Raw genomic sequence first — 25,916 nt, forward strand, 5'->3', positions numbered from 1 at the left:
GCACACATCCAGGAAGTGGAAAAGCCCACTTTAAATTTGTTTTACTGTTCTAGAAGGTGAAGCATGTTTGAATTTAGGCCTTTTCACAGTTGTGTGGCTGCATAATTCTGTAAGGTACCAGATCTGGAGAAATCACCAGGTTCTTGTCCATTTACTTTATACCAAAGATAGAAGACCCTCTCAGGATTTATGTCCAGAGCCAGGATAGTGAGGAAAACATTCCCAACAGGCAGTTAGATACTCAGCTCCTTGGATGGAGAAATTTTAGGTCCAAACAACTATACAGTAATTTCCAATTGCTTATAATTTAGGTAGGCTTGAGCTTGTTTAGATGGCTTCTCTGAATTCTGTTTCTACATCTTTCTGTCCCAAAGCAATGGGTAAGGTCTATATCACTGATTTCCAGAGAAGAAGGGATTGCAATGTGGAGCGTGGTGTTTTTATGGATTATGCCCTCCTAGCCATGCAGTAACAGCACTTTCAGCCTGGGCCCTATACCTGCCTGTGGTGAGAAGACAAATCCCACCCGTGTACATCCTTGCCAACAATGTGCTACAGCTTCAGACCCTGTGCACCTCCTGTAAAATTAAAAATGTACCTGTCTTTATGGGAAAAGAGACAGAACTGAAGTTTTTACAGTTCTTACAGACAAAGTAAAGAGAGGGAATCTTTTCCTACACTGTCTCTAAGTTTTCCTAACATGAGGAATCATCAATGGAAAGATAACTGCTTTTGGTCTTCAAGCCTATTAATTTCTTGGATTACAGATTGAGATTGACAGAATATTTCATTAAATATTAGCCTGATCCCATTCTATTTAACTTCAGAGAAAACTGGATTGTAATCTCAGAAGCAACTGGGTGATAGATTCTTCAATATAGGCATTTACCCCTTGAGAAGTTGATGGATGCCAAATTCAGTTCATATAGGACTGCTTACTATTCTTCAGTTTTGCTCAATATGGAGAAAAAATATGCCCTAGTTTTGAAAAGATTTACATTCTATCATCAGTAATTCCAGCCTTCTAATACATTTGCATTTTGATTTAATAGAAGTTGAATATAAATTTTATGTTTCAACAAAACAATTTCAATATCCATAAAGATTATAATATAAGTCCTACTTCCTTCACTTGTCTGCTTTAAAAATTCAATGATAGCTAAATAATTTTTTCAAAAGATTAGGATGCAGTCCTTACTTTAGAGGCCTGTGTTGGCTTCAGGTAAGATGCTTGACAGTACCTCATCATTATTTCTCACTAAATATACTTTCCATATTATTATTCCTGAACTTTATTTCTATACAGACATACATATAACTCCTTTGCATTAACAGATGTCCCACAAGCATGACAAGTATAAAAATAACATTTCTGTAATTCTATTTTTATATTTTTTTTCATATTTTCTGTAATAATTATATAACAACGAATAATGAAATAGTAAAGAATCCTTTCAAATTCTTACAACAAACAGCTCAGTAAATATTATTTGTGATTTGCATTTAAGGGATTTGCTAGAGCACAACTGAAAAAGTTAGTAGACTGACAATGGAACTAATGTCAGAATTTATATCACAGATCTACATTTATTCTTAAAAAGATTACAAAATATTTTCCCTTTATTATTAAGCAGCTGACTGACCTTTTTTCAGGGAAGGTTCCACTTCACCTAAACCAAGAAAAAAAACCAGGTATCAGAGAAAAGATTAAAAAAAACTCAAACCAACAAAACCCAACCCAACCCAACCCAAACCAAACCAAAACAAAAAAAACCCCAAAACTAAAACCAAAACAACTCACAAAAAAACCAAACAACAAAACAAAAACTAAGAAACAACGCATTTTTTCATGTTGGTTCATTTTATTTCAAAAATATTTTTTCTTCTTTATATGCTAAATGACAAGCATCTATTCTGAGATTCTGTATTTTTCATTAAAAATCTAACTTGCCATAGAGTTTTGGGTAGATAAATTTAAGGTGCAGTTGTAACTAAGGAAATATCCAAATCTCTATTTATGCTTCTGAATGTGAATTTGTGCCTACAATTAAAAATTTCCTTTACTTTATGCTTGTTTCCACATTTTAAGGGAAGGCTCACTGGTTCTTTTTAAATTCCAAATAAATTACATATGAAATTTAACAAGATTGTGAATCTAGCAATGCTTCCAGTGAAACCCAAGGCAAAAAATAATCCATTTCAGTCTAACTATAAGCACTTGATTGCTGCAATATGTTATTGCACTTCCATGTAAGACACAGAATTTGAAGCAGTGATCCTGGCCAGTGTGCAGCCTCAGCTGCACTGACTACAGCACAGAGTGGGCAGGGTGCACAAAGCACTTAGTTTTTATGATATAGTGCAGTAAGATGCCTTACTGCCTATTCCCACTCCTGGTTGATGATGAAATTCCACTTGGGCAAAACACTGCCAGAGCTAATGTTTCCAAATCTAGTGAACATCAGGTCTTGAATTTTTGACTGTCAAGTATTTTATGAGTTTTCTTACTGCCATTAGCACTTAGACAGTCGAGTGTTTGAAAGTTTGCACATGCTTTGGGAGTTATGAGATGCTAAAAATGCACACTGGTAAAATTTTACCAGGCTCTCTATTTTTTACCTTTTCTGATTATCAGCCTTAGGAGAGACTGGCTTTCTGCTAGTTATAAATCATATCTCAGAATAGGCTGCCCAATTCACAGACTCACATGTAGCAACCTCTCTATTGGCATTCATATACAATGCTAAATAAAAAGCTCATGCACATATTTAAAAGTTAACACTGGGTAATATCTCAGGTTTCTGAAAAAATGAGTAGAAGTCAGTTTCAGTACACATCACTTTTTAATTATATTCTGGTGTAGCCAAATGGAATACAAAATAAACTACCATGAAATGAAGATGTCACTCCTAAACTTATTGCTTGTCAGAATGACCAATATGATGTGACATGATGATCCACTACTGACTGTGAGCAGTCTCTGCCCATACAGGGGAACTATTTTTTGTTGTTTTGGTTTGGTTTTTTTGTTTTTTTATTAACAGAAGGAGAGTTATTTCCAAAATCAAAATATCAGTAAGTTACTTTCATTTATCTGGTTATGTCAGATGAAGAATTGTACCATAATGGCAAAATAATTTCTAGTAAACTGAATTATTTGCAATATATCGTCCAAAATCATGTAAGTTCAGTTGAAATGTTATATTTTTTTACATTTCAATATATTGCCCCATTATCAATATGTCAAATTGAAAAAGTTCTAAATTTCTTGATGTATCTTGTATATTTTCCAGGGTTCCTTAGATTCTTGCTGATTAAAAGACGTAGCCATTTCCATTCTCTGAAGCAATATTCTGATGCATATTTTGGTTGTGGCTTTGAAGTTGTATATAAATTAATGTTCTTTTCTTCAAGGTGTACTAATGATAATATTTAATTCCGACAGCTTTTCTGTAATAGTACATTAAACATGAGATGAAAGCTAATAAAGAGACCAATTTACTGATTGGAATAGCCAGTGGCTTTATTAGCAACAATGTTCACTTTTCCCTTTTGTTTGACCTTTTTGTCTGTGATGTTAAAAGCTGAGTAAGCCATTTTAATGCTTGTAAAACAGCAGTTAGAGCAGTTACAGAAGTCTTTACATTACAAATACCTTCATCACTTTCATCATCATCACTCCATACGATGTCAGACAGTAAAGAAAAAAAGCCATAAATCCAATCAGAAGACTCTTCCAGTGTCTCATGAATGATTCTCAGTGGTTCTGTGCTGAGCTTGTGAACAGATCTTCCTGAGTGCAGAGTTTAAAACAAAAGCGATTTGAAAAAATAACCCAAACCAAAAAAGTCCTTCAGTAATAAAAGTACATCTTCATTTTATACAGGACTAATTATACTACCTCTTTTAGCAGAAAAAAGGAATGTGAATGTTAATTTTTATTATTCAAGCATTTGAGGACAGCTCTCCTTCCTGTGGAAGGCTGGTATATACTGTATCTTACTGCGCTTGCTGTTCACAGAGTGATTCAGGACCTAGTGTACAATTTGGTTTAATGTTGTACTCCAAGTTCTGGCTCTCCTGGCTGGGCAAAATACAAATACAGATTTAATTCTAATATTTAGATAATCACTTCATTTCAGTTTTTAATTTGACTCAGATCCCCTGCCTCTTGATGCCCATCTAGGATTCAGTCCCACTCATGTCATATCTCCCTGCTGAGCTCCTTCTTTCACACAAGTCCTGGCTGAAGAAATTGCTGAGCCTCGGGTTAGCTGCTCAGACAGGTCACGTCATTGTCATGGACCACACATACAGGATGGGAAGAAGAAAGTTGTGCATACTGAGGCCAAAACTGACCTGAGTTCAGAACAAACAGGGATACAAATCCAGATAGTGGGATAGAGATAGCTGCTTTCAAACACGTATTCCTGTGATTCTGGTTCTTCTCTCACGACTTTTCTAGAATTTCTTTCACATAACATGTGTGCACGTGTGCATACTTAACTTATTCTGGTCTCACTGCCCCTTTAGACAAGCAGATTGTGAAACAAGAAAGCTGTGCAGTTTCATATCCTCCACCTTCCTGGAACCTCTGATGGAAGTGAGACTTCTGCTCCCCACTGTATCCACACCCAGGCAGTGCAGCCATCAGTGGGTTATACCAGTCCTCCCTTAAAGGCTTTTCCAATTGGGATTTCACCAGATTTCTCTGTACCTGACACATTACTTCAGAGAGACTTTCCCATCTCTGACAGGCTTCTTCTTCTGACCATTCTGTGCAGCAATTTTCTACTTTCTTGAACTTTGTACCAAACATTGCTTAGGAAGAGGGAAAACCCCCTTCAGTCTACGATACTGCCCACTGTACTTGAAACTGCAGACTGAGTCATTGCCTGGCCTGTGCAAAGCTTTCCCACAAATACAAATGACTGAAGGTAAACTACAATTGTGATTTGAACTTTTGGCCTAGTGTTGCCCCCAGGAGTTTTGATAGAAACAGGTATCCTGGATTTAACATTATCAAGATGGAAATCATACCTCTGTTGTCTTTCTGTAAGTAAATATTTTAGTAGGAAGCTAAAGACAAGTCTCTTCAGAACTACTTCTGATTGCAGTGTTCTGACTCACAAGCCAAATCTCAGCATTAATCAGATGCAGTCTCACATGGACTTGCAGGCTAGAAATCATGCAAGGTGCAGGCTTAAAGTAACTTTTTTTGTGACAGCAGTACGAACAGCTATTTTCTTAAAGTGTTGTAACAAAACTTAGATGTAGCTTTATTTGAAATATAAATGCATCACTATGCATCTTCATTTTATTTATAATTAATTATTCTGAAACACAAGAGACCAGGCTTTCTATTGGTTTGCATCTGCTTGTTGATAATGCAAAGAAGTATTGTAGTTAATATTTTGTAAATATTGTATTATATAGGTATGTGCTGCTGAACAATCAGATGCATCAAATAAATTAAAAGTGCAACATGATGCAATGACAGAGCTGTAAAGAAAATAATTTAGTGAACTACTATGCACACTATTTTATTAAGAAAGATTGAATAGTAAACCAGCAAATATTTACTTTGCTTAGCATGACACTTATTTGCATTGTCTTCATGCATTGAGATGTAGAAATTTAATTTTTTCAAGTGATTTGCCACAAATTGTTTTCTCAAGTGTTAACAAGGAGAAGGAATACCTATATTTAGGCTCTTAAAGAGTAAATTGGTGATCTGACCCCTGATGCCATTTACACTTTATTCTAATCTAGAAGTGCTAAGGAGTCAAAGTGGACTAAGAGCAGACATGGCCAGAGGTGTCTTAGCATAATCAAGATTTTGATTCACAAGCAGGGATGGTTTAACTTTGGAGAGCTGCCTTTATTTTCAGTGTGGGTATCCACCCTCCTTTTACCCCCTGGTTGGTTAGGGAGGGCTCAGTTTCTTTTACAGCCACAGGTTTTTACAGCTGCAAGGACTACAGCTATAAACTAACAAGAATTGGTGTAAATTTATTTTAATATACTGGTCTATCAACTAGCAGTTCAAGAACTGCTTCTGCTTCACAGGTAGCAGAGCTGTCCCCCCTGGGCAGGCAAGGGAAATGCTCAGAGAAGTACAAGATCAAGAGCAGAGGAAATTATTCCAACCACCCCAAGGCAAGCCATCTTTGCTGATGAATCAGTCTTCAACATCATATCCTGGTCTTTAATTCATAACATCTTCATACCACACTATGAAAAGGGATTAGAGGTTACAAGTGTCCAGAGGCAAAATTGTGTGTCCAGTCATGCCTATGCTAACAGGTACAAGTTGCAAATCCTGTTTAACATAAAAAGTTTAGAAAAATCAGTTTAGAGCTGAGTAGAGGACACTTTATTGGTATTTGCAAAATGAAATTTTGTATTCAAAAAATACTGTAAGCTCAATTGAGGTCTGATGCAAGTGGCACAAACCTGGAAAATTATGTCCTCTTGCACAGATCTTCTGTTTGACTTGTGTTGTATTTCCAACATTTTTAAGAGTAGTGCTAATAGTAATGATATGTTCTAAAATTCTTAAGAAAACCACACCAAGTAGTGCTGAAGTGAAAATTAAGACTGATTAAATCCATACTTTTAATTTTCCCAACAACTTTGACAACACCAGGTGCTACAAGCTCTCTAGTAGAATGAAATATAAAGGAAATGAAACAATTTTTGTGTTAGCAAGTACAGAGAAAGATTCAATTTACCTCACACACATGCAAATAGAGACAACCATTTCCAGAAAATTTGCATACTCAAGAGTGAAGCTGAAAGAATGCTGATTTTTATAACAAAGTTTGATGTTCATATTTTTTAATTTAGAGATGTCCAGCAATTGAAAGCATGATAAGATTTTTTACAAACATCTTGTAGTCAACATATTTGACTGGATTAGCAGTCTTCTACCCAACTTCTCATTTCTTAGCAAATCTTAGGAGACTAATTATTTAAAAAATAAGCTCACAATAGATTTCCTTTGCTAACATATGGAGTGTAATATAGAATTTTTAACTAATCTACAGCTATTATTAATATTTTATAGATTAATATAATTGATCTAAACTGCAATTATTACATCATATACCACATAAAATTCATTGCTCTGGAAGAAGAGGTGGCAGGATTTTGCACTTAAAAGAGGGTATTTCTCAGAATATTTCTCAGAATATTTCTCAAATAGATACAGACTTGTGAATTTTAAGCTTTTGTTTAACTTTTAAATAGGAATTGAGCAAACTTTTTAGTCTTAGATTAAATAGTAAACAATTAATAAATGCGTGTTGAAGAAGGGGAAAGGAAGTAAATGGTTTCTGAGGAGGTAAAGTTCAGACGTGAAACATACAATTAATGTTGAAGAATTTACTTGACACTATGTAATTACCTTTAATCACGGTTTAAAAACAGATTATTCTTTTAGCGAAATATACCTGGAAGGATACTTAATCCCTGGTGTTCCTAAACTCCCTCAAAAGCCAGAAAGACATTGCGACCTTCAGAAGACAAGTGTCTCTCTTCCCTCTGAAATCTGTTTTAGGGTTACATGAATTAATTTCCAAAGATACACATTCCTTTCCATTGACTAGAAAGGAAGTCTGAAAATTAGCATGGACATGTCACCTTAATTTCCTATTACTGAGGTATATGACATGGACCCTGCTAGCGATGCTGTTTCAGAATTAAATCCTTCTTGTTATTGTGCACTTTGGCTAAGCACTTAGATTTGTAACTTTACATTCATAATTAATGCCAGGTCTATACAAATATTCCCCTTGATAAATTATTTACATTCCAGAACAACACCAATTCCACAAAAATGCATTGCCAGAACATTTTGTTTGTCAAAGTCTTTTATTACTTGGTATAGTATAAGAGATGTTTTTCAGATCAGGAAAATTTCTTCTTTCTTGTGCTGGCATGTTCACTCCTGTGAGCATAGTAACAGTTTTGTTGTTTTGTTTTCAGAGGAAACATCAGAATTCCAGAACCTTCTGGGAAATTATGACATTTAGAAGAGTTAAAGCTGACAGAGGAGGAATTTCAATCAAATGGAAGGAATTTGTATATTACCTTTCAAAGAAATCTTATTCTAGGACAACTCAATTGAATTTGATTGGAGAATGTTTGTTAGCTTTTGGAGATATCTGGAAGATTGTTTGGATTTTCTGTACTAAACATATGCAAATATATTTAAAATAATTTTTTAAGAGGTAGTTTCATATGTGTTATTGGTTTTAAATACTTCTAGAAAAGTCCCTGCTTAATTTGAAGCAGCGCATCAAAGGCTACGATTCTTTGTGGCTCTCTAGCATTACAGGTACAGAAACAGTAGTTTGATTAAAAATGTCAGAACAGTCCTGAACAATTAATTTCTTCATTTCTGAAGTCTCTCTGGCTCACAATCTTAATTCCAAATGATTTTAAAATCAATTTTTTAATCTTCATGGTAATTAATAACTCACACTTAACACAACTCCTTGAAACCAGGCAATAATGAAGATTTCAAGTCCTGCAATTGGTATTAGGCATGTTCTTGGTAACAAGAAGATAGAAGGTAATTTTCATAAAGTGACTAAGTATTTTTGAACAGAAAATCCCTTTTTTTTCACCAGGACTGATAATACATTAATAGTGATGTTTGGATACAAGAATTGAGTAATCACATGATATGATTTGCTATAGCCACACAAGAAAATTTGGTTATGTTTAAGAGTCTGTGTTTTTTTTTTCCCGCAAAGTGCATAACAAAAAGTGACTAATTGATTATCTGTGCAAATCACTTCAGTCATTATTCTCATCTTAGTAACTCTGCCAGAAATGTAGTTTCCTATCAATCTTTTTTGCTTGTCAAATGGATAAATGTATACTCAGAGTTCAACCTCTGTTAAGGTGGCCTTTTTTTTTTTTAATGAATTGCAGAAAATTAGTTAATACATGTTGGATTTTCATAAATTACATATTTTGACTCCAGTGAATTGAATGCAATTAAGTTACAAATGATAGTAATTATCTGGTGCAAAGATTGATCTATGAGATATAAACTACTTCATTGACATTGACAAGGTACAGCTGATGAAGACAGAGAATTTCTGTTGTGTTTGATACAATACAAAAGCCTAACCACTAGCTTGTGGTAATAAAACATATTCTATTTGTAGTTAAATATTCTACTTTAAATATAGAGACCTATATTTTAATTTCAAAGTTTATATATTTGTAAATTACTTTCTACTCTTTAATCTTTTGAAAAGTAGCATCTAAGATACTAAACTCAATATACACATAGTTTCCTATTAGTACCATTCCAGTTTATCAACATAACTGTCCTTAGGTCTTACGCTTTTATTTCATAGACTAACATTTTTGTCAAGCTTATAGCTCTAAGCCATAAATAGGTAAAACTCTGGTTGCTACCACTGAATTATTAGTATAAAAATACCAATTGAATTTTTAATTATATTACATATGAAAAATGTCAAAAAAGTGCAGAGTCAGCTTTCTCAGTAATGTCCATTTAATAAGTACATATATTGTAAATATTAACAGCCTGTGGCTGTCTCTTTCTAATATCAACCTTAGATAATTATATTGAGGTCAAGTTCATAGAGAAAGCCTCATCTGAAAGTGAACAAAGAAGCAGTTATAACTAGAATTTACTTGCCAATATTTAGAAAGAAATTCACAAACTCTCACCAAGTAATTTCAGGTCCATTTGATATAGCCCTACATGTGGATAGGAGTGTATGTATAGGGTGGGCTTTAAGTGTAGTTTATATGACTGGATTTGATATCAGCAGGAAGGTTTTGATTTGATAGTTCAGATCTTCATTAAGTGGTGTTTTCTGAAACACATTTTATCTAAAGTATTTTGAAGCTGTATTTTTTCTCATTCTATGGGTTCAGTTCTCTGACTAGGAACACAGATCTTCAGATCTGGAAGGGCATCTGTAATACCCTAAAGGGTATTAAAAGTGTAAAATTAGTACCTCAGCTTGACACCATTTCCTGGGACTCTCCTGGCTAGGGGCATCTCTTAGCTGTCAGATTTACTTCAAGCATGATGAGAAAATGAGGAATGGGCTGTTGCAAGCCCCAGCCAGGCTGAGTTGGGGTTAGCTGAGAAGCAGTGCTGCAGTGTGCTGGCCTCTGCTCGTGCCCATGCTTTGTTATCATCCACACACATATTCAGAACACTGCAGGCAGAAGGTCTTTACCAGGAGGGAAACAGGGATCATCGCAGTGCTGTGAATAGGTGGCTATACCTGATGGCAACAGCATGAACCCCAGAAAGGTCAATAAAAAAAACAAAGAAACACCATTAGCAATAATGAATGTTCTCAGCTGTCTCTTGGCTAAAGGAAACACTTAAGGAGTGAAGTGAGGAGTTGTTTAATCTCTATGGGGCTCCTGTTATGTGCCAGAAATTTGAGTTCATTAAAAAGAGAAACAGTATGCTGTAGATGTGAGATAATACAGTGTGAATCACAGCAAGGTAAAAATGTGGTCAAAATACGCACAGTATTTTCACAAGTCACAAACAAATTCTATTGCTGAAAAGAATATATTACACATAGGTGATTCTAGCTGAGACTTCAATTTCTTCAACAGAAAATAACCAAAGGATTGCATCACTGCAATTGTTACTGGAATGAATTAATGGTTTGATTTGTTTGTTTAAAATTAGAAATTTCACAAATACCATTATACACTGAAAATTTGCTTTGTATTTTGTGTGCCATGAAGCATATTTAAGCATGAATTCTCCTATTAGATTCTTCCCTATACATTGAGACAGTTTCTGGAATTCATATTTTCAACTGCATAACCTTGCAAAGTTTGATCTATCAAAATTTATTATCTTTAATACACTGGACCTTTTGGGATGAAAGCAGCACGTGCAATACTGCAATAGTTCATAGACTGTCATTCTTTTCAGTATAAACTCATTTTCTGGGAGTTTATAACTCAGCTATGAAATCTGCTGCAGACTGAAACATAAGAAACCAGATGTCATCGGAGCAGCCCTTCTTTAAACAGGAATTGGTCTTAAATCCCTTTAAAAGATTTTTTTCATAGAAGAGAGAAAAAATGTTTTGTAGGTTTTAGGTACATTAATTGAAGTCTTATATAATTAAATTAAGAACTTCATTAAGAACTTTGAAACAAATAAGTTGTTCAATCATGCTTTGAATTGACATTTATAAATACGATATAAAATATATTTCAGAAGACTATAGCACTGTTTTGATAAACTTCAGAGAAGGAGGATTTTCTAAGGCTTTGCATGTTTGAAAAATAGAAAAAATTATATTAAGTTCCATTAAGTTTGCTAGTTGTTTAAACTAATCCAGAGTTCATTCTTTTTCCTGACTAAACACAAATATATTTTCAGTTTAAAAACTGGTGTGTATATATAGTCAAAAAAAACAAAAGCAAAAATAGGTATGCCCTTCTTTTTGCAGTTCTTAAAATTTTCCAGTGAACATTAGCCCAACAGGGTAGCTGCAGTGAGATGATATTGCAGAAGAAAAATGTATGTGCATATTCCTTATAATTATTATGTACTCCCCAAGGCCAGACAAAATCCATCTATGACTACAAGGCAGTAATAAAAATGACCACAGGCTCAGCAAGGAAATTATGACTTCAGACTGTGTTATTCAGAAGCGAGTATGGGAAGCACTACAACATTTGGCCAGATTTTTTGCATTAACTTAAAAAGATTAGAGATATATAATTTAAAAAAGCATCTGACTGGATGGGAGCTCCATGCGCTGTTAACTTCCCATTTCTAAAGGTATTACCTCCACAAAGGTCTGCCTTCGCTACAGGTGTCTAAAAAGCCTCTTTATTTGAGCAAAACAAATTAGGCCCAACAAAGAGCGTACCCATGGGATATTTTACTTATTAAAACAACATAGCAAGCTCATTCTACTAAGTGTGTCTGTGTGTGTTTTATATATTTTCACCTATATTATTTTGTAGGTAATTTTGAGTTTCATAGATTTGGTGAGGCTTCATTAGGTTTGATTTAGTCTGGCCTTTAGGTGACTGGCTAAATCACTGTCAATTTACTCTGAATATTGAACACTCTGGATCTGAAATTAGGGGGATGTTAATTAGCTGTAATTGGTCACAGAGATGGCAGGGAATTTTGAATGCTCTATTAGCCCATTAGCAAATATATATTCCTGGGCAATCAAGGACTAAAGTAATCTTAAATTATTGAGTTGCATTTACCAATTAAAATACATAATCCAGTTATGTGTACAAGAAATGCATGAAATACATGCATGAATTATGAAGCCTGTTAAAAAAGTGTGTTTTCTAACACAAAGGATGGAAGTAATGAACTGTTGCAAAGCACACATTAAACCAAAATTAACTTTTTTCATTTCTGAAAATATATGAGCTTTTTCAATGTGATATACTACTTATTCCATATTCATACACACTGTGTACTGCATGAGATTTGTAGTTTCTTCTCTCAAGCTTTTGTAATGCATGTCACCTTCATACCATGTTCGAAATATTTCAGTCTTGTTCATAGTTTTTCATAGCTGTACAGTACAGCATGATAGGAATGCAAGCTTTCATTTGATTCCTCAAAGGATTGAGCATAATGCACTAAAGCACAACATTGCAAAATTTAATTTCCTTCTTATGGGTAAATAGAACAGGAGTGAAACTTTCAGTACAGATCTAATTCTTGTCTCATATTTTCCTCAAAATCAACTGCTAAAGCTAAAGCTAACTTGTAGATTCTATCCGTGTCCCAACTTCTAAACAGACACATAACCACCCAGGAAGCAAAGCTTTACACATGCTTTACATCCTGTTATATTTTATGTCATAACCAGCACCTCCTGAATAATACAGAGTGCTATAGAATTTACAGCCATCTTGTTCTGGATATGTAAAATTATACAAAACTGTCTTAAATCTTGCTGTGAGCAGAGCTTCACGTAATCCAAATTCATTTACCTAAACTCTAAGTGTTAAGCTTCCTCAGCCTCCCTCAGTTCTATAAACTACTTTACAAACGCTGAATAAAGAGGGCCAGCAAAAAGTAATTTACCACATCTACTTTATGGTGAAATTAAACATCTCTTTTTCATATCATTCCAGAACAAATTTCATCTTATATAAATTTTCAAAATTTCACAAACTTGATAGTTTACTTTTAAAAGGATGTGAAACCATAGCAATCAAGAAACAAAATCTAAGGGTTGGCACTCTAATCACCAAGGGTAGTGTGGAATCCATACCGACAAATTAAAAGAATATATAAGAGATAAAATACTTATACTGATAATTTATGTATTTTTGGAATTATTTACCTTTCAGGTAATGAGAGTGAAATTGTTAATTATTGAAGGAAAAGAAAGATCAGGTTCAAGTTTAAAGTACTTCCTACTCAGCTCATGTGTAGTGTTTTTACTGAGCTCCATGAATCTCTGTGTACTCTAGGCAACTCATAATCTAGGGCATTGCACTTCCTATATTTTGCAGAGGTTAGCAGCTCTGTAGTGCAATCAGAGGAAAAAAATCCATGTCTGTTCCTCAGCCACACAGTTCCCTGACTGGTTTACCAGATCAGGTTGCTCCACTTTCTGCTGCGCTCACTCCTGTGCAGCACAGTCACTGCTACAGCTCTGCTAGGGAGACGGTCACTTCTTGCACAGAAACTTAGTGAGAGTCCCTAGACGAGCCCCTACATCAGAATCCTCTGTCAGCTCTTTAACTGCCCTTCAAAAATCTGCAGGCTGCTCCTCAGTCACCATCCTGTCTCCTCTAGGCTGAGTTCAGCTTTTTCAGCCTGCCTCATTCATATGCTGTCCATACTTTCCGAACTTGAACTTCATGGAACTTCAGGTAGAGAAACAGGAAAGAGATTGAAAGCACTGGCTTAAGAAAGGCAAGTGTTCTTTGAGGAAAAAGACACTATTTTTTCTGTGGTTTATGGATTTAAAAACACACAGTTGAGTATAATTTCTTTGGCATCTCTCATGTGCATTTGAAAACTCGAAAATTAATTTTAATCGTGCTTGCAAAACTAAATTTACAGTCCCAATTTTAACTGTTTGCTCTTTTTACGTAGGTCTGTTTTCTCAAAGAACAATATCAAACCCAAGACAAAAAAATACTAAGTTTTAGATTTAGATTTGCTTCCACTGTAGGTAAACTGTCCAAAAGTGAAAATCATTCTTGTATCAATAATGCCAGCTACATGATTCTATGTACAATCTTCACCTATTTCCATGGTATTTTTACAAATCACTGGGCTTAGCGCAAAAAAAAACAGTAAGAAATGAGGAGTGAAAACCTATTGGTTAGGATACCAGCTATGTAACTATTCTTATATATATGTAAATGCAGCAAACAGTCTTATAAATCCTGGTCTAAAGAAGTACAGCAGTTCCTTCTCTTAATGTTTGACTTTCAAGACCAGATTTGAATGTTGGCTTAATTAATCACTTAGGAACAGAAATATTGCTGGGAAGGAAAAGAAACTCATGAGCTCTAAATACTGAAGTATCTTTCAGAGACTTTCCCAAAATAAAAACTCACCCTGCAGATTTAATTTAACATTGTTTTATTTCTACATCCTGGTCTGAAAACAGCAGTTTCCACAAACACTTGTGAGATTTAAGCTCATTTAACCAATACAATTCTATCTGCTTAGAATTCTATCTGCTTAGAGAGTTTCCTTCCGACTCAGGCACAGATACAGATTCTTATTTCTTAGCATTAACCTGACTTGTTTACCGAGCATGTGTGACCTTATAGCAAGTTAAGAAATTTCTGAGTTTAAGAGTTTAGTCTGAGTTATGCCCTGGTTCTTGACTGTTCATTGAAAATCTATTAAGAACTTGATTAACTTGACTGATTGATTGACTGATTAACATTTAATATGAAAAATTGAAGTTGAATATAACAGTTTCTCTTAGCATGTTTCTCTGTTGTAGCACCAAGTGTTTAGTGCCCAAACTAAAATCTGATGCTTATTTTGGAAGGATGTCTCAAAAATAACTTTATGTTTTCCTGGTACTGCAGAGATGGCCTTCTGAAAACAAAGACAGATGAGAAGAAAGTTTAAGAAAATTTTGTGGTATATTTTCTCCACATTTCAAGCTCTGTGATGTCTATTGATCCAGAATTTGTTGTTTTCTTTCAAGATCTATATGTGTTTCAAAAGCTTTCTAAGTAAATCTTGAAGTCGATATTGATATATAGCAGGACAAAAGAAAATCTATACATTTATCAGTAAACTAATAAAGTCCAGGAAATTTACTCCAAAACATCAACTCAATTTCTTTTGAATTAAAAGGTTGAAGTCCGAATTTCAATTCCTAGTTAATTGTTGTGACAGATGCGATAACTTTAGAGCTGGAGTTCTCATTTAAGGAAGAGAAGGGCCCTAATAGTTTTTTTGGTTTTTTTTTTCCGGTTCACATATGTTTCCCAAGTATTAATAGCTGTTAGCCTCACAAAGGTTTTACTACTGAAGGCTTGCTGAACACTACATACCCTTTACATGCATAGGTAGGTAGTTTATTTTCCATTATATATCATTGACAGATAAAAGGCATAAATACTCTATTTCTTTTTATTTGCCGCTCTCTTTTTTATGTTCCTCAATTAGAACCACATTCCTTGTAGTATGATCACAATCCTACTTCATTTTCACCTTTGTCCCCTGTAATCAATGTGAACCATAAAGTTTGATCTTGTTCATTTATCTAGCCAAGTCTTAAAACTAGGCTAGATTATTGAAGACAAGAGTGTGTCTATGCTAATATTAAGAATCTGGTCCTCTGTACTTATGGTTTTTGAAGATCAGTTTTAGGGTTAGCATGTTCTTTTCCATTTTTCTGATCATTGAACTGTGTAAGCAAATATTAGAATACTCAAGGCAACTATTAAAGACTATATTTTTGAAAATATGAATTAATACTAATTTCATTTTTCTAGAAAAAAAATTATATAGAGATTGGAAAACAGAAATCTGACCTTACATGCTTGTATATATTTTATGTTACTATCAACATTTTCATTTTCCAGGATGAGGATGGGCTGCAAAATGGAGAGACTTAAATTATAAAGGTGTATGAAGTGTAAACAAATGTGTTCTGACATTTCTTATAATATCTTCTCTCTTGGTAAACTCAGCAGAGACACTGTGCTGTCCCCAAGGAGGTGAGACATATTTCTGTAATAGATGCTTCTTAATAAATTTTTAAAGTTGAATATACAAGGTGTCAAACAGAATATGCTAAGTTTTACCTGCTAAGTCTTTGTAATCCACCAAGTCAAACATTACAATAGCTACTGCTGACCAGGTAACAATCAGAGCAACAACGAGAAGCCATGCTGCTGGTGAGCTGAATGTTGTCACGAGGTCTTCTGTCACTGATTTCTTGCCCACTTTCATGGATGATGAAGGAACAGATCCATTCTTACCATCTATTATCGTTGTGGTTGTAGACATGTGTCCTGTACAAGCAGAAAAAGCAGAGGAAAACAGCATAACAACTTGGAGACTTAAAGCCAGGAAGAATGTTGTTTTGAAATTGTTTTGTCATCAAAATTTTACAAATAAATATAAATGTTGTATTGCTAAAAAAAAGGTTCTTGGACTTTCTGGAACAAATAATCACAACCAGCCTTTTTTATTTTATGACATTTTTGAGTCTGCCACAAATAGCTACAGGCCTAGGAGAGTGATTGATGAAAGCATAAAATATTATTACCCTCCAAAGTATTGTCTTGTTACGGGCTGTAGGCCAGATTCTCAGGTGATGTGATTAAGTGAACTTCCATTGACTTTAATGGAAATAATGCATCTATGCCACTTGAGGTTTGGCTGGAATTCTGCTGTGAAGGACATATCAGTAGCAATTGAAATATATATACTTCATTTAATCTAACAGAAACAAAAATGTTTTCCATGTCCAGGGTCCTTAAAAGTTGTTAATAAGATTGTAACTGATTTTTAAATACCTGTTTTTGTGGAATTTTCATTTAATTAAATAATCCCCTAAGAAACAAAAGTGACAATGCCAAAGCAGACTTGATTCCAGAAAGCACAGGTTTGGTAATAAAAAGCTGGTGGGAAGTTGAATGTTACTTAGCTGAGGGACCAGCTGACAGTAGTAATGAACAGTAACAGTAGTGACTTAACCTACTTCATCTGAGGTATTAAAAATGCTAATTCTGGACATAATGCTAATTCTGGACACAAACCAAAATTATGGTAACTGAAACCTAACCATACTTGAAAGCTCTCAACTTAATCTTCTTCATAAAATACATTTTGATAACCTAAACACTCTAGGGAGGGAAATTTTTTCCATTATATACAATAACAATAGTAAAAGTATTCCGAACACCACAGTTCAAATTAGTAGAAGACCACAGTATCTTCACTTAGTTTACAATATCTTCTTGTATGTTACAGTTCAAATCTTCAAATATATACTACTGTGTTGTTGGTCTGGTTGTTGGCATCGTCTTGCATAAATTAATTTCAATGGTTTAAGGGACCCTTGCTCATACAGACATCTAAAATTTCAAGGAATCAGGTGACACATGGTTTGTGGAGATCTTTGCTTTTTGCTTGCTGTTTGCTTGTCACAGTTGATAAAACCTATAAAAGATATTTTCTGTGTGACAGAGTTGCTCTGTATGAAGGTAAGCAGATTCAATTTCACTTTTGACATAAAAAATGACAAATAGGCACTGAGAAATTTTTGCTGGAGCTAAGGTACAAGCTGTTGAAGACTTTCCAATATTTACTGTCACAACCTCTATTTAGACTCTCTTTGAGAACCACATTTATATTCTTAAAGAAATAAATGAAGAAAGGATAAAATCACTAGTATTACCATATATACATACATTTTTCCTTCCTATTTTGCCCAAAAAAATCTTCTGATCCTTATGCTAATGAATACTGGTTTTGTTCATTTCCTGTAGAAAGTTAAAACCGTATCCTGACGTGATAGTGAAATGCTCCTTTATGCATTTGACAAAAACATATAAAATTGGGAAGGATAATTTTGGTGGAAGAGGTTCCCTAATTCTTAACCTGTCATACCTGTTGAGTTTTCAAATTCACATCGTAATCTGTTCTAGAATTCTTTATTTTCTTATTTTGTTATGCAGTGCATTGTATTAATGAGTAGTTGCCTTAGCTCTGCCTTTTAATTTTGCTTCTGCACAAGCATCTTAGAGCTCACAGCAGAATTGTAAAAGCAAAACAAGATTGGTATATTATTTGTTACTTATTTAAAATTTATTCTTATTTATAGAATATTTATTCTGCTTATAAACAATGTCTATCATCTAGATAGAATATATACAATTTAAAAAAAATATTATAAAACCATCACTGCTTCCATTTCTCCAAAAAAAAAATTTTAGATCAAACAACTCGCAGCGGGAGGAAAAATCTGTCAAGTGACAACTAAGAATAAAGATCAGCTTCCTAAGTCAAACTCAAAATCAGTAGCATTTTGTTATCCTACTGCATACACGATGCAAGTAATTTGTGCATGTAACAGGTCATAAATGACACATTATGCATTTTTTCCCCTTGGGGATATCAGTCAGAGTTTATGATGTGTGAGAGAGAATAGAAAGGTACTGTCTCATCTTGACAAATCCGATTAGCACCACAGCAGGTCTTCAAGGACATCCTAGTGGCAGATATTTGCAGTTATAATACAAACAATTAAAACTCTATGCGTGTATACAGATACAGACTTATAATTACCAGTCAAAGGTCGTTCCTCTAAGTTTGTTGCTGTCTACCAATAGTTCCTTACTATTTAATATACCTAACTTTTCAAACTCAGACCACTATTTGTCTTTGGTGAAGAAAATAGTAACTGGTGATTTGTCAATCAGAACAATGCTGCAGAGACAGACCTCAAGTATGCTAGAAGGTTATCTATGACAAGTTTTTGGCTTTTGATGTAGTCCAGTCAGATTTCCCTTTAAAAACTCAGGATGTTATACAAAGAAATTGCTGTTGTGGCATTCATTAAAGTGTGAATGAACAGGTATTGATTCAAATTTGACTGGAAGTCAAGCTAGGAAAATATTGTTATACTGCTGGAGGTTCCTGATACAGGTGCCTAAGAAAGATCTCCAGCATTGTTTTCAATGCTTTGCATTATCCAAAACATCCTCACAGGACTGGCAGGCAAAATCTACAGGACAGTAACTTTGGAACTGCCTGAAAAATAAAACCCAGACAGGATGTCCTAAAGCAAATAGAAATTAGATTTTTATGTCCCTAGATACCTATATAAGCAAAATTGACTGGAGGATTTTATCTGATGATTCCTGAGAAAGACATTGTTTGCTGTTGCATAATCTCATGTAGGGTGGATTGTATATTGATACCATCATCATTTCATGACTCCAATATGAAGAGGCAGTAGCACTGAGATGATCTCCCTCTCTGCACAAACATTTTGTTACTGTAGTACCCAAGGTGTTATCCTCATGCTTTTCTCTGCCTCTTTCTTGCTTTTGGGCATTTAGGTGCTCTGCTCATTTCTGTCCACCTTCTACCAGTTCTAACTTTTTCTGCAAGCCTTCAGTAAAAATATTTATGAAGCTAGACAACAGAGAGAAAGGGGATGTATATACAATGTTTTTATTAGTCCAGCCAGCAGTGATTCTCCTTTTTCTCAGAAAAGTGCCAAAGTTAGGCAGAACTCCTGCCCAAGAGGTCAGTGAGGCTTCAGGTGCCCAGTGGGGGACTGAGAAAGACAGGCATTTTTGTTTCTTTGAAATCACCTGATGGAGCTTATTGAGTTCTACATTTAAAAGCAGGTTAAAATCAGATTGCTGAAATTTTCTAGGCATCCTTGCCATCCATATAATAAACATTTTCTCTCTCAAGACAAATTTCTGTGTCCCTATTACAGCCAGCCTGAATCCAAGTCAGTTTGTTTTCAATTAACATTGCAGTGGATCAGAGTTTCATGAGCAGATCAGTTGTCCCTGCTCTGGGAGAGGCAAATCCATCACAGGAGTGGAGGGTGCAGCTGAAGGCTGCTACAATTTCAGCCATCCAATTTTAATCCACCGCCACATGTCTGCTAGAGCCTCTTGGCACTTTGGGCTGTGATTGGTATTGATTCTCAATGAGGATGGGAACTTAAAAAAGTTATATATATATATATGTTTCTATAAGAAGATTACTCCAGGGATATATACCTCTGACTGCACATCACAATTTTTCATGCACACAAGACTGCCTCACCAGGTCGCAAATGTCACCTTTACATCAACAGATTGATTTGCTAAATTCCAAACTGCTAAAACTCCGAGATTCTTACTATTTCTCTGGTTTCAGAGTTGTCACTTAGAATAAAATCTGAAGACCCATAAGGTCTTGTAAATATAAATAAACCTTGACAATTGGTGACAACTTCGAGGAGAACACCATGTGACTTTCAGAATCCAGAGTGATTTTGTAGTCCTCGCAGCTTAGGTAAAATACCCTTTGTATTTGCGGGCTGAGGCATTATCTTCTTAAAACTTAATAAGCACAGGAGTCCATGGTTAAGGATGGAGACTTGATTTTACAGTTCAATTGCTACACCTTCTACTACTCTAGTAGAAAAATGAAACAAAACAAAACTAAACATCCAAAATGAATAAATAAACCAATTCTGTTCAGACTCATCAGGTGAAAAGAGTAATTTTCTATATTTATGTTACTTGATAACTATTTTATGCATAACAGTCTTATTCTGCCAACAGGACAAAAAAAAAAAGTAAAATATTTAATGACCAATGCCTTTTTAAGGCTGTGCATATTAAAAGCAGAGGGCTAGTCACAACACTAAAAAAAAAGAGGTTCACTATTAAATAATAATATTGTTGCTAGGGCAATGCAGTTGGGATGTGAGAAACCTCAGTGCAGTCTGTTCTAAATGAGAGAGCTGGTACATTTTGATGTGTCTGTTGTACTCCCCAGATGAGCACTACAGTAAATAGGCTATAGAATACTCCGGATTGAGGTCATTAATGGCTTCTGTTTGACCTATTCCACTTCACTTGGAATATTTAAATACTAATTAAGGAAGCAGGAAAGAGAAAAAATGGCTGTATAAATCGACAGTCTATGTTAAGCACCAGCTCAAGCCTTAGGCTTTAAGATAGTGACCTTATCAACCCAGCACTTCTGGGATCATGTGGGCAGGAGTCTCAGCCTACAGTAAGTAGGTTCCTGCATGGAGAACAGGACAAGGGATTAGAACCCTTCAGTGAAGAAGTGAGAAATGGGTATAAGATAATCTAGTGCATTTTTTTCAAGCTCAGCACATCACAGTTAATGAGTCCACAGACCTGCAGGCATCACAATAATCACTCTTTCCCCACCTAAGGAAAATAATTTCTACCACAAGAAAGGATTACACCTACACCTGTTGTTGAGGTGATACTTATGCCTTACTGTGACATACTCCTGTTTCTCTCTGCTAGGGTTACTTCTTCCTTGGCTTATATGAACAGAATGAAAAGACAGAATTTTTTTCCGTGGTCAATAATTAGTACCTTACAATAAAATATTAGTAATATTTTTTCCTTAAGCAACCTCATGATCTTTTTAATGCTTTTTTGTCTTGTTTATATATTTATGTGAAAACAAAATGCTGAGCAGAGATAAGAGAGACCTTCAAGACCCACTGTATGCAGTGAATAGAGAGCCTCTGTCATCTTATCTGGCCAGCACAAGGGGCCAAAAATGCAGATACTGGACAACAACCAACAGAGTGCAGAATATTTCAGAAAAGAAAAAGCAAGATCACTGCAGCTGGTCAAAAACTTTTTATCTCCTCCAAATATTGCTAAAGGATGCAATTAAAGTGGATTTAAAACCATTTTCTGTGGAAGATCTGTAGCCCCGGCAAACTTCAATAGGTTAGAAACTCAGCTAGATCCACTAACACAGATCATGCTTTCTATTGGACATACAAGGAAATATACATACAAGACCTTTTATAACACAAAGAAAGAGATAAAAACAGGGAAAGACAACTTAAATAGGCAAATTTATCTTATCTTTGAAAGCTTCTCTCTCTCACTGTTATCTGCAACAGATTATGAGTAGGAAAAGAATCCACAGTGCAGCCCAGAAATGGGTGATGGGCAATTAGTGTAGGACTTCTGAGCATGAACAAGCTTCTACAAGCTTTTGAGCAGAACTGTGAAAATTTTATGAAAAGTTTATTTTAAAAAGTTTATTTAGAGGTGCAGCAGAAATATTCTCTTGAAATTACAGACATTCAGCAATTTGTTCTCTTTCATATCAAATTATATCTCTGTATATATGACTGAGCAAAGGACACTGGAATACCTGAATGGAAAAATAAATAAATGGAGTTTCACAACTGATACCAGAATTTGCACTTTTAAATTTGTTACACAATGTATCAAAGTGTTGCCTTACTGTTTATATAATTAAAGTGCAAAGAGAAAAAAAGCTCTCAACTCCTGTGTATATTCATAGCTTCTCAGAACTTAAGGTAGTTTTGCTGTAGACTAGAGTCTTAGAAAGCTGTGTGTGGGACTGTATATGAGAGAACATATGCAGATTTATCAGTGACTGATAGTTATAAAAATGTAATAATCTTTGTGAAATGCAGAAAGCAGGCCTGGAGATTATGCAGCAACCAATTCTACATGACAAAAGAAATAGAATAGAGGTTATGGAATATGGAAAAGATAGAATATGAAAATTAGCTGAATGATTGGATTCAGAAAATGCACTTATAATTATTATGGTGGTTGGCGCTCTGTACGTTTTTAATTTCCTTTTCTGTTATTATATCTGTATTGGTTTTATTTTTGATCAATACAGAACATCTGATAATTTCAGGAAGTAGATAGCATTAATCTTTCTATTCATTGTCCAAGAAATTATGTACACCTATCTTTTCATTTCATAGATTTCAATAAGCAGCTTTTAAAAGAAAAGATACATTCTATCAAGCCATTTCATTATCAAGTCCAGAGAAACTGTGTACTTCATACAGTATCAGTAAATAATACTAATAGCACTGCTATGGGGTGAAAACTAGAAACTCTTAATGCTGTATACTAATATGTGACATATTTTGGGATTGTAATAATTATGTTTTCTTAGGGTACTGTGGGGGATTGACCCTGGCTGGATGTCAGATGCTCCCCAAAGCCGCAATACTCCTCTCCTTCCATGGACAGAGGATAGAAAATGTAAGAAATGGCACATGGGTTGAGATAGGAACAGGAAGAAATCAGGCACCAGTTATCACCATGGTCAAAACAGACTGGACTTAGGGAAATTAGTTGAATCAATCAGAATTGGTAATCAGAAATATAATCTAAATCTTTCAACTATTCCCTTAATTTAATTTCAAATTTCCTCTGCATCCTCCCTGCAGAGGTTCAGGGGGAGAGGGAATGGGGGTTGTGGTCAGTCAGTTCATTACATGTTGTATCTGCCACATTTTTTCCTCAGAGGGAGGACTCACACTCTTCCACTTCTCCAAGCATGGTGTCTCTCCCATAGGAGACAATCTTCCATTAACTTCTCCAACCTGAGGCCTTCCCATGGGCTGTAGTTCTTCACAAACTGCTCTAGGGTGAGTCCCTTGTCTGGGATGCAGTCCTTCAGGAAAAGGCTGCTCCAACACTGATTCCCCAGAGGGTCGCATTTCTGCCAGGAGCTCAAGCATGGGATTCCCATGGGCTCACAGCCTCCTGTGGGCACATACCTGCTCTGGTGTGGAGTCCTACAGGGGCTGCAGGTGAAGATCTGTTCCCCTGCAGGACTGCAGGGAGCCAGCCTGCCTTACCATGGGCTGCAGGTGTCTGGGACACCTTCTCCTTCATTGACCTTGCAGTCTGCAGAGCTGTTCCTCTCACTTATTCTCTCTCCTTTCTCTGGCTGAAGTTGGTTTTTTTTTTTATTTCTCCCCTTTCTAAATATTTTATCTCAGAGGTGCTACTGTCATCATGATGGAATCTGTCTTTGCCAGTGTTGGGTCCATCTTTGGGCCATCAGATATTTGGTCTGTCAAACAGGAGGGAAGTTTCTGGCAACTTCATCCAGGAACCGCCTCTGTATCCTCCTTCACTACCAAAATCTTGCCATGAAAACCCTGTACAGATACAGTACACTCCCACGGGCCATGTGGAAAAAAGTAAAGGATCTCAGTAGAAAATAACTAATGCTAACTAGAAAGCATCCATAGCTGTATGGTCAGAAAATTGCTTTTCAGTGTTGTACAACCAGGTTGCAGTAGGGACTGGACAACTGCATGTAAGGAATAAGGACTTTTCAATATGAAGATATAATCTCTGACTCAGGAATTTTCTTTATTTCATTTCCCTGAATGCTGAGCAAGTATATCGGCAGGGCAGAGTCTAAGCATTTAAAACAAAACTTTTTTCCCCAACGGTGGCTGCTGAAAAAGACAAGATACTTTCAAACCTTCATTTTTCATCTGCTAAAATTATTTGAATGCATGTATCTAATATTTTTTTCCCTGAGGATAGCTGCAAATATTGCCTTAAAAAGCCATTTGTGTATATAAAAGATTGGTTGTACCTCACATAAGAAGTTGACATATGTGCCATGCAGATTCAAATGATAGATTTGGACTTTTGCTGTACAAAAGGAGTCAGAATTCCCTGAGGGCAATCTGGACTTCACTTCCCTACTGAACAAGGAGAGAAATTCAAGTAGTAGCAATAGAGCATGGTTTGTCTAGAAAATCTCAGAGAATGGAATGGGGTAGTAGAAAAGAAATTCTGGGAAGCGCAGCTGGGAAAATCAATTTGTCCTAGCAACCAGTGTAACTGATAAAAAATATCACTGGAAGATTTTGGAAAGGAAAAAGTATATATAACGGCAAAAAGGCCTCTTTGCTCCTGCAGGAAAGAAACTTGATTTTTTAGGAATGCATCACTGGGTCCTATTGAAGAAATATTAATACTAGCTACTATTGCTTGTTCTGGAATAAGCCAAAATACGAAATGTACAATTAGATCAATTACATATGAAGATCTACATATTTGTACAGATATCTTGAAGCAATCTGAGAACTTCAAGGAGGGGAAGTGAAAACCAGTTTCAGACAGACCTAAATTACACTGTGCTTTAAAATACAATCAGCAGTAAAATAAGTTAACTCCCTCTCAGCTGATACACTTTTTGTCTTCAGAGGGCCTGGTTAGGTCAGCAGATATCTGAAGGATTTAGATGTCCACATCCCATTGAAAGTTCATACAAAATGAACCCTAAATCACACTAAAAGTTGAACTTCAGAAATTTGGAGCTGAATTTTTATCTTTCCTTACATGTTTGAATTTCATACTCTAGTAGAGCATTGACTGACGCTTCAAATTAAGCAGAAGAAATCTTGTCTCAACTTAGCAGGGAAGTGTGAAAATGTCTTCATCCCAAAATTGCTTCTAAAGAACATTAGACTGATATGAGCTTTAACCTTCTTCTCTGTGGGATTGTTTCCTATGTGCATATGCATTTCAGCATGCTTTTTACATAATTCTGGTTACTGTAGTACCTGACAAAGAAAGCATTAGCAATAATTAAAAGATCTGTGCTGTTAGTCTTATATGACTGATTGTGTTGTGAACCTATCTGCAATGATTCATACCTGAAATTATTTTAGAAATAATAGTAAGGAAAGACCTGAAGACCAGGTTTAAAAGATTATGTTTTATTGGGAAATTTTACAGATTTTAATTACAACTGTATAGTTTTTTGCAATAATTTCTTGAGACATGAGCAGACCACAGGAATGAATAATAATAAAAATAGGATAGATTATTTTATAAAATCAAAACTGGAGGATGTGCAGTTG

At 35.2% G+C, this 25,916-nt stretch overlaps 1 protein-coding gene across 22 annotated transcripts in view; it reads right to left on the reverse strand.

Moving 5' to 3' along the window:
- Positions 1 to 25,916, reverse strand: part of TRDN (triadin) — a 225,855-nt gene that overhangs the window by 175,114 nt on the left and 24,825 nt on the right. For 19 of the 22 annotated variants that reach the window (XM_072926827.1, XM_072926839.1, XM_072926836.1 and 16 more), the window contains exons 2-5: positions 16,312 to 16,521; positions 10,239 to 10,286; positions 3,656 to 3,793; positions 1,644 to 1,670 (exon numbers count right to left, since the gene is read on the reverse strand). In XM_072926827.1, coding sequence (XP_072782928.1) covers positions 1,644 to 1,670; positions 3,656 to 3,793; positions 10,239 to 10,286; positions 16,312 to 16,516 — 418 coding nt within the window. In that variant the 5' untranslated portion in view covers positions 16,517 to 16,521. The remainder of the gene's footprint in view (positions 1 to 1,643; positions 1,671 to 3,655; positions 3,794 to 10,238; positions 10,287 to 16,311; positions 16,522 to 25,916) is intronic. The other 3 variants (XM_072926840.1, XM_072926838.1, XM_072926834.1) reach the window with 2 other exon arrangements.

The sequence above is a fragment of the Taeniopygia guttata genome, chromosome 3 (genome assembly GCF_048771995.1).
Source record: "Taeniopygia guttata chromosome 3, bTaeGut7.mat, whole genome shotgun sequence".
In the NCBI taxonomy this organism is placed as follows: domain Eukaryota; kingdom Metazoa; phylum Chordata; class Aves; order Passeriformes; family Estrildidae; genus Taeniopygia; species Taeniopygia guttata.